This window comes from Hyaena hyaena, unplaced genomic scaffold (assembly GCF_003009895.1).
Source record: "Hyaena hyaena isolate Hyena2069 unplaced genomic scaffold, ASM300989v1 scaffold_2282, whole genome shotgun sequence".
Lineage (NCBI taxonomy): Eukaryota > Metazoa > Chordata > Mammalia > Carnivora > Hyaenidae > Hyaena > Hyaena hyaena.
The window spans coordinates 2977-15540 of NW_024082916.1; the positions used below are offsets into that span (position 1 = coordinate 2977).

Genomic DNA, 12564 nt, shown 5'->3' on the forward strand with positions numbered 1-12564 from the left:
GAATTGACTCTTAAAGTATGAGTATACAATAGATTGTAAATATCAGGTCATGCCATGATTTTTTTTAGAATACTGGCTTGAGTGGTCCATTTGACCCAATGTTATGTTTTTATAGGATTTTAAACATTGTAAACTGTATTTCCAAGCATTTCATTTTCTCCAGTTCACCCTATCATTATTAGGACTATTTTAAAATGATGAAAAATATATGATAAAGTATAAGTAGAGTCAGGCATGTTTTATCACCTAAAAAATTTTTTTGAGGGTTAAATAAGTTAATCTATTTGGCAAATTGTCAGTTACACCAGAGAAACTCAGACAACCATAGCTGCTCTGCTGCTGATCATAAATATCCATTTCATTTGTGGATGACTAACTTTTAAAATTCCTCTCTATCCATTGATTATAGGTACATTTTCTCAACTCTTTGTGAAATAATTGTGGAAAAAGGAATAAACTGTAAGCTAAGAGATGAGAATTGTATCTGGGATTCCATTGTTAGAACTTTGATAGTTTAATTCCTCAATATTTGGTAAACTGGAAAATGTTTTGGAAAAGGAATATCAAAGCTTAGAACATGTCACTGAATCTGTAATTTTTCCCTGCACCATAGGAGGCAGAATCTCATCCTTGAGTTGAAAGGAGGCAAAATGTCTCCCTGATTCTGTACTGGAACCATCATCACAGGCTTTTGAGCAACTACTTTTGAACCATTTCCCAAAGAGGTGACTGCTCCAGAAGCTATGATCACAGTTTGCAATGACAGCCACAGTGATTTCATCCTCGTGGGCTTCTCTGAGAAGCCATATTTGGAGAAGATCCTCTTCTGGGTCGTCCTGATCTTTTATTGTTTGACGATTGCAGGAAATATGCTCATAATTCTTGTTACCTCAAAGGATCCTAAACTCCACATCCCCATGTATTTCTTTCTTTGCAACCTTTCCCTGCTAGACCTCTGCTTCGCCAGCAGCTGTGTTCCACAGATGTTAGTTAACTTCTGGGGTCCAGAGAAGACCATCAGCTACACTGGCTGTGCCGTTCAACTCTATGTCTTCTTGTGGCTTGGGGCCACCGAATGTGTCCTTCTTGTGGTCATGGCTATGGACCGCTATGTGGCAGTGTGTCACCCGCTGCAATATACTGCTATCATGCACCCCAAACTTTGTCTGCAGCTGGCCATTCTTGCATGGGGGGCTGGCCTGGTTCAGTCTCTGGTCCAGTCCCATGCCACCCTCCAGTTACCCTTCTGCCCCCACCGCAGGGTGGATGACATTGTGTGTGAAGTCCCAGCCCTGATTCAGGCCTCCAGTGCAGACACCGCCTACAATGAAATCCAGATGTCCATAGCCAGTATCATCTTCCTGGTGCTCCCCTTGGTCATCATCCTTTCCTCGTATGGGGCTGTTGCTAAGGCTGTGCTGAGAATAAAGTCAGCTGCAGGGCGGAGGAAGGCATTCAGCACCTGCACTTCTCACCTTCTTGTGGTGTTCCTCTTCTATGGCACAGCCACAGCTGTCTATCTCCAACCCAAGAACCGCTATGCTCAGGAACAGGGCAAGTTTCTCACCCTTTTCTACACCATTGCAACCCCAGCACTTAATCCCCTCATCTACACTCTAAGGAACAGGGAGATCAAGGGGGCGCTAATAAGACTGGGGAGGAGGACTTGGGATGCCCAGAATAACTGAAGCAGTTGGTGAATGTTGGTCTCTTGCTTATCCTGAGAAGAGAGAATAACCTCAATGCAAAAGCTGAAGATTTACCTTCTCACCTGAAAATAGAGGAGAAATAGCTGCATTTTGTTCAAGCTGATATTTCAGGTCTATTCATCAACCGCTGATTAGGCCCTCACTTTCTGCAGGGTGCTGACTGAGGCATGGAATGGTATAGAAATGAGTAGATTTAATAATCAGTGTCTTAAAGAATGCTCAGTACAGTTGAATCAGAGAAACAAAAGAAACAGACTTGCAAAATAAAAGACCCAATATAAATAAAAGACAAAAGACAAAATAAAAGAATCTGTTTTGTGCCTTGCCACTTCTTTCTTTTTCTTTGCTCTATTTTCCTCCAAGCTCTACCAGAACTTTTATCCAAATGTCCAGTCCAGCAAGGGCCCTAACGTTTTGAGGCAGAGAAGTTTACGAAACTTCGATGTCCTCTCACTCTGAAAGGTGGGTCTTGGTTCTCAGTCACTGTTGCCTCTTCACCTCAGCAGGACCACTGCTGATGTGTCATGTGCCCAAAACTACCCAGTGCAAAGTATTGGCCAAGCAGAAGTCCACACCCACTGCTCTCTGGGTCCAGGTTCTTAGTTTGAGCCCTGAGGTTCCAAGACCCCAGTTACAGGAAAAGATTCCATTTCTAGTTCATTCTGAGTCTCTATTGTAATGGAATGGCCTTCTTTTAATCAGATCCAATTATTCGTTTATCTTGAAAATATGTATTCATTTCCTGTTATACATCTAACATGTTCTAGGTGCTGGATATATAATGGTATATAAGACATAAATCATCAACATCATGGACCATATGGTCAAATGGTGGATGCAGATACTACATGAAATATTCTTTCTTTGTTATTTAATGGTAAGAGACTTGTTCTTTGGCTCCCGTGTCAGGCTGATTGAAATGCTGCATCCTTTTTTAAAAAAAAAATATTGTCAAATTGGTTTCCATACAACACCCAGTGCTCATTAGAACAAGTACCTTCATCAATTCCCATCACCCACTTGCCCCTCTCCCCCACACCCCATCCACTTTCAGTTTATTATCATTATTTGAGAGTCTCTTAGGGTTTGCCTCTCTCCCTCTCTGTCACTTTTTTCCCATCCCCTCCCCCATGGTCCTCTATTAAGTTTCTCCTGTTCCACATATGAGTGAAAACATATGGTACCTGTCTTTCTCTGACAGTCTTATATCACTTAGCATAATACCATCTAGTTCCATCATGTTGCTGCAAATGGCCAGATTTCATTCTTCCCAAGTAGTATTCCATTGTATATATAAACCACATCTTTATCCATTCATCAGCTGAGGGACATCTAGGCTCTTTCTATAATTTGGCTATTGTTGAAAGTGCTGCTATAAACAATGGGTGCATGTGCCCCTATGCAGCAGCACTCCTGTGGCCCTTGGGTAAATTCCTAGCAGTGCTATTGCTGGGTCATAGGGTAGTTACATTTTTAATGTTTTGGGTAACCTCCACACTATCTTCCAGAGCGGCTGCACCAGTTTGCATGCCCACCAACAGTGCAAGAGGGTTCCCGTGCCTCCACATCCTCCCCAGCGTCTAGAGTCTCCTGATTTGTTCATTTTAGCCACTCTGACCGGCGTGAGTTGATATCTCAGTGTGGTTTTGATTTGTAATTCCCTGATAACGACTGATGTTGAGCATTCTTTCACGTGTCTGTTGGCCATCTGGGAGTCTTCTTCGGAAAAGTGTCTATTCGTGTCTTCAGCCCATTTCTTCACTGGATTATTTGTTTTTCGGGTGTGGAGTTTGGTGAGTTCCTTATAGATTTTCGACACTAGACCTTTATCCGATATGTCATTTGCAAATATGTTTTCCCTTCCATCGGTTGCCTTTTAGTTTTGCTGATTGTTTCCTTTGCCATGCAGAAGCTTTTTATCTTGATGAGGGCCCAGTAATGCATCTTTGTTTTTAATTCCCTTGCCTTTGGAGATATGTGGAGTAAGAATTGCTGCTGCTGTGGTCAAAGAGGTTGTTGCCTGCTTTCTTCTCTAAGGTTTTGACGGTTTCCTGATTCACATTCAGGTCCTTTGTCCATTCTGAGTTTATTTTTGTGTGAGGTGTAAGAAAGTGGTCTAGTTTCATTGTTCTGCCTATTTCTGTCCAGTTCTCCCAGCACCATTGGTAAAGAGACTCTCTTTCCAGTGGATACTCTTTCTTGCTTTGTCAAAGGTTAGTTGGCCATACACTTGTGGGTCCAATCCTGGGTTTGCTATATTATTCCATTGGTCCATGTGCATGGTTTTCTGTCAATTCCATACTGTCTTTTAAAAAAAATTTTGGGGGGGGGGGGCGCCTGGGTGGCTTAGTGGGTTGGGCGTCCGACTTTTGCTTAGGTCGTGATCTCACAGTTCGTGGGTTCGAGCCCCACGTGGGGCTCTGTGCTGACGGCCAGCTCAGAGCCTAGAGCCTGTTTCAGATTCTGTGTCTCCCTCCCTCTCTCTGAACCCCGCCCCCCGCTTCTGCTGTCTCTCTCTCTCAGAAATAAAATAAAACATTAAAAAAAATTTTTTTAACGTTTATTTATTATTGAGAGACAGAGCATGGTCTGGGAGGGGCGGAGAGAGGCGGAGACACAGAATCCGACGCAGGCTCCAGGCTCTGAGCCTGATGCGAGACTCAAACTCACAAACTGTGAGATCGTGACCTGAGCTGAAGTTGGATGCTAACCAGTTGAGCCATCCAGATGCCCCAATACCATATTGTCTTGATGATGACAGCTTTGTAGTAGAAGGTAAAGACTGGGATTGTGTTGCCTCCCGTTTTGGTTTTCTTCATCAATATTACTTTGCTATTCGGGATCTTTTGTGGTTCCATAGAAATTTTAGGATTGTTTGTTCTAGGTTTGAGAAGAATGCTGGTGCAGTTTTGATTGAGATGGCATTGAATGTGTAGATTGCTTTGGGTAGTTTTGACACTTGAACAATATTCATTCTTCCTATCCATGAGCATGGAATGTTTTTCCATTTTTTTGTGTCGTCTTCAGTTTTCTTCATAAGATTTCTATAGATCTTTTATATCTTTGGTTAGGCTTATCCCTAGGTATTTTATGGTTCTTGATGCATTTGTGAATGGGATCAGTTTCTTGATCTCTCTTTCTGTTGCTTTATTATTGATGTATAAAAGTGCAACCGATTTCTGTACATTGATTTTGTACCCTGCGACTTTGCTGAATTCATGGATCAGTTCTAGCAGGTTTTTGTTGGAGTCTGTCAGAATTTCCATGTAGATTATCATGTCGTCTGGATAAAGTGAAAGTTTGACTTCATCTTTGCCAATTCTGATGCTTTTATTTCATTTTGTTGTCTTATTGATGAATTAGGGCTTCCAGCTCTATGTTAGGCAACAGTGATGAGAGTGGACATCCCTGTCATGTTTCTGATCTCAAGGGGACCGCTTTCAATTTTTCCCCATTGAGAATGACATTAGCTGTGGGCTTTTCATAAATGGCTTTTATGATGTTTAAGTTCTTTTATCCCGACATTCTCAAGGGTTTTTATTAAGAAAGGATGCTGTATTTTGTCAAATGCATTTTCTGCATCTATTGACAGGATCATATGGTTCTTATCTCCTCTTTTACTAATGTGATGTATCACATTGATGTGCGAATATTGAACCAGCCCCCCAACTCAGTGATGAACCCCACTTGATCATGGTGAATAATTCTTTTCATATGCTGTGAATTTGATTTGCTAGTATCTTGTTGAGGATTTTTGCATCCATATCCATCAGAGATATTGGCCAGTAGTTCGTTCGTTCTCTCTCTCTCTCTCTCTCTCTCTCTCTCTCTCTGTCTGATTTGAGAATCAAGGTAATACTGGCTTCATAGAATGAGTCCAGAAGTTTTCCCTCTATTTCTATTTTTTGGAACGGCTTGAGAAGGAAAAGTGTTAACACTGTTTTAAATGTCTCGTACAATTCCCCAGGCCATCTGGTACAGGACTCTCATTTGTTGGGAGATTTTTGGTAACTGATTCCATTTCTTCACTAGTTATGGGTCTGGTCACATTTTGTATTTCTTCCCGTTTGAGCTTTGGTAGTGTGTGGGTGTTTAGGAATTTGTTTCATTTCCTCCAGGTTGTCCAGTTTGTTGGCACATAATTTTTCACAGTATTCCCTGATAATTGCTTGTATTTTTCGAGATTGGTTGTAGTACATCCATTTTGATTCATAATTTTATCTATTTAAGTCCCCTTTTCTTTTTGAGAAGTCTGTCTGGAGGATATCAATTCTATTTATTTTTTCAAAAAACCAACTCTTGGTTTCATTGATCATTCTACTATTGCTTTTTGGATTCCATATGGTTTATTTCTGCCCTGATATTTATAATTTCTCTTCTTCTGCTTGGTTTGGAGTGTCTCTGCTGTCCTGCTTCTAGTACTTTTAGATGTGCTATTAGATTTTGCATTTGGGATTTTTCTTGTTTCTTGAGATAGGCCTGGATTGCAATGTATTTTCCTCCTAGGACTGCATTTGCTGCATCCCAAAGGGTTTGGATTGTTGTATTTTCATTTTCATTTGTTTCTATATACTTTTTAATTTCTTTTCTAATTGCCTGGTTGGCCCATTCATTCCTTAGTAGGGTGTTCTTTAACCTCCATGTTTTTGGAGGTTTTCCAGACTTCTTCCTGTGATTGATTTCAAATTTCATAGCATTGGGATCTGAAAGTGTGCATAGTATGATCTCACTTCTTTTTATTTATAGAGGGCTGCTTTATGTCCCTGTATGTGATGTGTCTTAGAGAATGTGCCATGCGCACTTGAGAAGTAAGTGAATTCCATGGTCAGGACGTAGAGTTCTAAATATATCTGTCAGATCCATCGGGTCCAATACTTCATTCATGTCCATTGTTTCTTTAGTGATTTTCTGTCTGGTTGATCTATCCATTGATTTAAGTGGAGTATTAAAGTCCCCTGCTATTAGCACATTCTTATCGATAAGATTGTTTCTGTTTGTGATTGTTTTAAATATTTAGGTGCTTCAATATTCGGTGCATAGACATTTATAATTGTTAGTTCTGACTGATGGATAGACCCTGTAATTATTATATAATGCCCATCTTCATCACTTGTTATTGTCTTTAATTTAAAGTCAAGTTTGTCTGATATAAGTATAGCTACTCCAGCTTTCTTTTGACTTCCCATAGCATGATAGATATTTCTCCATCCCCTTACTTTTAATCTGAAACTATCTTCCAGTCTAAAATGTGTTTCTTGTAGACAGAAAATAGATGGATATTGTTGTTTTTTTTTTAAATCCATTCTGCTACCCTATGTCTTTTGATTGGAGCATTCAGCCCATTTACATTCAATGTTATTATTGAAATATATGAGTTTAGAGTCATTGTATCCTTTGTGGAATTCATGCTTGTGGTGGTGTCTCTGGTATCTTGCATTCCTTGTAAAACTTCCCGCAGAGAGTCCCCTTCAGGATTTCTTGTAGGATTGGTTTAGTGGTGACAAATTCTTTCAATTTCTGTTTATTTGGGAAGATTTTTACCTCTCCTTCTATTCTGAATGACAGGCTTTCTGAACAGATGATTCTTGGCAGCATATTTTTTCTATTCATCACATTGAAGATCTGCCATTCCTTTCTGGCATGTCGAGTTTCAGTATATAGGTCTGTCGCCACTCTGATAGGTTTCTGTTTATGTTAGGGCCCTTTTCTCCTTAGCTGCTTCAAAATTCTCTCTTTGTCCTTATATTTTGCTAGTTTCACTATGATAAGTCGTGCAGAAGATCGATTCAAGTGACGTCTGAGGGGAGTTCTCTGTGCCTCTTGGATTTCGACATCCATTTCCCTCCCCAGGTTGGGGAAGTTCTCTGCTGTAATTTGTTCCAGGACTCCTTCAACACCTTTCCCTCTCTCTTCCTCTTCTGGAATTCCTATGATACAGATATTGTTCCATTTGTTTGTATCGCTGAGCTCTCAAACTCTTCTTTCATGTTCCAGGATCAGTTTATCTCTTTTTTTTTTCTCAGTTTCTTCTTTCTATAATTGTGCCTTCTAAATCACTTATTCTCCTTTCTGCCTCTTCAATCCGTGCATTGGATGCGTCCAGTTTATTATGTATCTCATTTATCGCATTTTTAAATTAATCATACCTATTTTTAAGCTCCATAGTGTTTGTAGCCATAGTTTCTCTGATGTCCTCCATGCTTTTTTCAAGCCCAGCGATTATTTTTATGATTATTTTTCTAAATTCTTGTTCATTTATGTTGCTTATATCTGTTTTGAGCAGTTCTTTAGCTGTCATTTCTTCCTGGAATTTCTTTGGAGGAGAGTTCTTCCGTTTCATCATTTTGGTTAGTTTTCTATCTCTTGCTACCTTTAAAAGCTTGTTGTACACACGGCCCCTGCAAGCTCTGCTGTACTAGAGAGGGCTCTGTGACTGCTCAGGGCCTGTCTGTTCAGGAAGTGTTCTTTGGATGGTGTCTCTTGGTTTCTCTTGTTGAGCGTTTGGTTATTTTGTTTTCCTACTCATAGCAGTATTTGGGACTCTCCACCATGTGTAGTTTGGTCTGTCTCTTGAGGCAGCCCTGGAAAACGACAACAGACAACCACAGAGGGAGCAAAGGTACACAAACTCACAGACAAAAGCAATAAATATGTAAACCCAGGCTCAGGTCAAAACAGCAACAGCAAAAACAAAACAGCTCTCTTGTGGGGATGGGTGTGGTTTGGTGTAGGCAGGTCTCACCTCCATTGTGTCTGCTGGCTGCTCCCTGAGGTCCCGTCTTGGTGGTTGTGGGGAGAAGAATGGCGTGTCCCCAGTCCCTTCTCAACCAAGCGTTGGAAATCACTTCTTTGGGTCTGATCTCCCTGTGCAGGGAATGTAGCCTAGGTAGGCTGAGTTCTATGCACCACAGCCCACCTCGTTTCCAGTTCCAGTCCATGGGCTTTGTTTATTCCGCCCTAAACAGTCCCGCAGTTTTCTGCTTCCCTGCTGCCAGGGGTTGAGTGGGGGGTGGGGGAAGTATCCCAGTCTCAGATCTGCCGAGGTCAAGAAGCGATACAACCCGAGTCCGTTCTTTCAGGGAACATAGCAACTTCAGGTCTGCAGAGCCCATGCCACCACTGCGTGCTGCCGCGGCTGTGTGCCTAGAATAAATATTTTTTAAAAATAAAAAACATACTACTAATAAAAAAGTTTTAAAAATATATTACGAAGAGAAATGCCATTTCATTTTTTAAAAGAAGGTTTTTTTAAATGTTTTATTTATTTCTGAGAGAGAGAGGGACAGTGTGAGTAGGGGAGGGTCAGAGAGAGAGGGAGATACAGAATCCAAAACAGGCTCCAGGCTCTGAGTTGGCAGTCAAAACAGCCCAATGCGTGGCTCAAACCCACAAACCGTGAGATCATGACCTGAGTTGAAGTCGAACGCTTAACCAACTGAGTCACCCAGGCGCCCCTTAAAAGAAGTTTTTATGCTTTGTCAAAGATTAGTTGGTGTACACTTTTGGGTCTAATTCTGAGTTCTCTATTCTATTCCATTGGTCTATGTGTCTGTTTTTGTGCCAATACCATACTGTCTTGATGATGACAGCTTTGTAGTAGAGGCTGAAGTCTGGGATGGTGATGCCTCCTGCTTTGGTTTCCTTCAATATTACTTTGGCTATTTGGGGTCTTTTGTCGTTCCATACAAATTTGAGGATAGTTTGTTCTAGTTTTGAGAAGAATGCTGGTACAATTTTGATTGGGACTGCATTGAATGTGTAACTTGCTTTGGGTAGTAATGACATTTTAACTCTATTCTTCCAATCCATGAGCATGGAATGTTTTTCCATTTATTTGTGTCTTCTTCAATTTTCTTCATAAGTTATCTATAGTTTTCATCCAGTGGAAAAAAGACAGCCCTTTAGCAGATGGTGCTGGGAGAACTGGACAGCAACATGCAGAAGAATGAAACTAGATCATTTTCTCACAGCATACACAAAAATAAACTCAAAATGGATAAAGGACCTGAATGTGAGACAGGAAACCATCAAAACCCTAGAGGAGAAAGCAGGAAACAACCTCCTTGACCTCAACCACAGCAATTTCATACTTGACACATCCCCAAAGGCAAGGGAATCAAGAGCAAAAATGAACTATTGGGACCTCATCAAGATTAAAAGCTTCTGCATGGCCAAGGATACAATCCAGAAAACTAATAGGCAACCAATGGAATGGGAAAAGATAGTTGCAAATGGCATATCAGATAAAGAGCTAGTATCCAAAATCCATAAGGAACTCACCAAACTCCACACCCAAAAAACAAACAATCCAGTGAAGAAATGGGCAGAAGAGATGAACAGACACTTCTCCAAAGAGGACATCCAGATGGCCAACAGACACGTAAATGATGCTCAGCATCCCTCCTCATCAGGGAAATACAAATCAAAACCACACAGAGATACCACCTCACGCTGGTCAGAGTGGCTAAAATGAGCAAATCAGAGGACTCTAGATGCTGGCGAGGATGTGGAGAAACGGGCACCCTCCTACACTGTTGGTGAGAATGTAACCTGGTGCAGCCCCTCTGGAAAACAGTGTGGAGGTTCCTCAAAAAATTAACAATAGAACTCCCGTATTACCCAGCAATAGCACTTCTAGGAATTGACCCAAGGGATATAGGGATTCTGATGCATAGGGGTCTATGTACCCCAATGTTCAGAGCAGCACTCTCAACAATAGCCAAATCATGGAAAGAGCCAAAGTGTCCATCAACTGACGAATGGATCAAGAAGATATGGTTTATCTATACCATGGAATACTACATGGCAATCAGAAAGAATGAAATCTGGCTATGTATAGCAACAGATGGACCTTGAGGGTGTTATGCTGAGCGAAATAAGTCAGGCATAGGAGGACAGATATCATATGTTTGCACGTATAGGATGTTTAGGAAGAACTTAATGGAGTACCATGGGGGAGAAGAGGGGGAAGAATAGTGGGGGAGAGGGAGGGAGGCAAACCATGAGAGACTCTTAAATGCCGAGAACAAACTGCGAGCTGATGGAGGTGGGGGAGAGGGGAAGGGGAGTGATGTGCATGGAGGAGGGCACTTGTGGGGATGAGCACTGGGTGTTATATGAAATCCACCTTGGCAATAAACTAGTTTTTAAAAAAATAAAATTTGCTTCCAAAAAACAAAGTCAGATGTCGAAATAAAAAAAAGTTTTTATTTAAATTCCAGTTAGTTAGCATACAGTGTAATATTAATTTCATGTGTACGATATAGTGATTCAACCTTTCCATACAACACCTAGTGCTCATCACAAGAAGTGCACTACTTATTCCTCATCACCTATTTAACCCATCCACCCAAACACCTCCCCACTGGTAACCATGATTATTCTTATAGTTAAGAATCTGTTGTGTAGTTTGTCTGTATGCCTGTCTCTCTGTCTCTGTCTCTCTGTCTCTCTTTTCTCCTTTGCTTATTTAGTTTGCTTCTTAAATTCTACATGATTGAAATCATATGGTATTTGTCTTTGACTGACTATGTCACTTAGCAGAATATTCTCTAGTTCCATCCATGTCATTGCAAATAAGAAGATTTCATACTTTTTATGGCTAGGTAATAATTCATTGTATAGATACACCATATCTTCTATATCCTCTCATCATTGGGTGGACAGTGGAGCTATTTCCATTATTTAGCTATTGTTGGTAATGCTGCTACAAACATCAGGGTGCATGTATCTCTTTGAATTAGTATTTTTGTATTATTTAGGTAAATACCCAGTAGTGCAGTTGCTGGATCATAAGGTAGTTCTATTTTTAACTTTCTGAGAAATTTCCATACTGTTTTCCACAGTGACTGAACCAGTTTGCATTCCCTCCAATAGTGGATGAAGGTTATTTTTTCTCCATAACCTTGACAGCACCTGCTGTTTTCTTGTGTTGTTGATTTTTGCCATTCTGACAGGTGTGCGGTGGCATCTCATAGTTTTGATTTGTATTTATCTGATGGCAAGTGATATTGAGCATCTCTTCATGTGTCTTTTCGCCACCTATATGTCTTCTTTGGAAAAGTGTCTATTCATGTCTTCTGCCCATTTCTTAACAAGATTGTTTTGTTTTTGGGTGTTGAGTTTGGTATGTTCTTTACAGATTTTGGATACTAATTTATTATCTGATATATCATCTGAAAATTTCTTCTCCCATTCAGTTGGCTGCCTTTTAGTTTTGTTGATTGTTTCCTTCACTGTACAGAAGATGTTAGGTTGATGAAGTCTCAATAGTTTATGTTTGCTTTTGTTTCCCTTGACTCTGGCGATACATCTAGTAAGTTCCTCTGGCTGACGTCAAAGAGGTTATTGCCTGTGTTCCCTTGTAGGATTTTGATGGTTTCCAATCTCACAGTTAGGAGTTTCATTTATTTTAAATATATTTTTGAGGATGGTGTAAGAAAGTGGTCCAGTTTCATTCTTCTGCATGTTGCCATCCAGTTTTCCCAACACCGTTTGTTGAAGTAACTGTCTTTTTCCCATTGGATTATCTTTCCTGTTTTGTCAATGATTAGTTGACCTTATGGTTGTGGATCCATTTCTGGGTTTTCTATTCTGTTTCATTGATCTATGTGTCGTTTTTTTAACTACTACTATACTGTCACGATGACTACAGCTTTGCAATATAGGTGAAATCTGTAATTGTGATGCCGCCTGGTTGGTTTTTCTTTGTTTTCAGGACGCTTTGGCTTTTGTGGTTCCATACAAATTTTAGAATTGTTTATTCTAGTTCTATGAAGAATGCTGGTGTTATTTTGATAGGGATTGCATAAAACGGGTAGATTCCTTTGGGTAGTATAGACATTTTAACAGTGTT

The 12564-nt window shown here is 40.4% G+C and overlaps 1 protein-coding gene across 1 annotated transcript; it reads left to right on the top strand.

The window, feature by feature from the left end:
• The first annotated feature begins 743 nt into the window (after positions 1–743).
• LOC120227406 (olfactory receptor 2H2-like) lies at positions 744–1688 on the top strand. Its single transcript, XM_039225527.1, has one exon. The coding sequence runs from the start codon at positions 744–746 to the stop codon at positions 1686–1688; it is 945 nt and encodes a 314-aa protein (XP_039081458.1).
• Positions 1689–12564: the final 10876 nt, after the last annotated feature.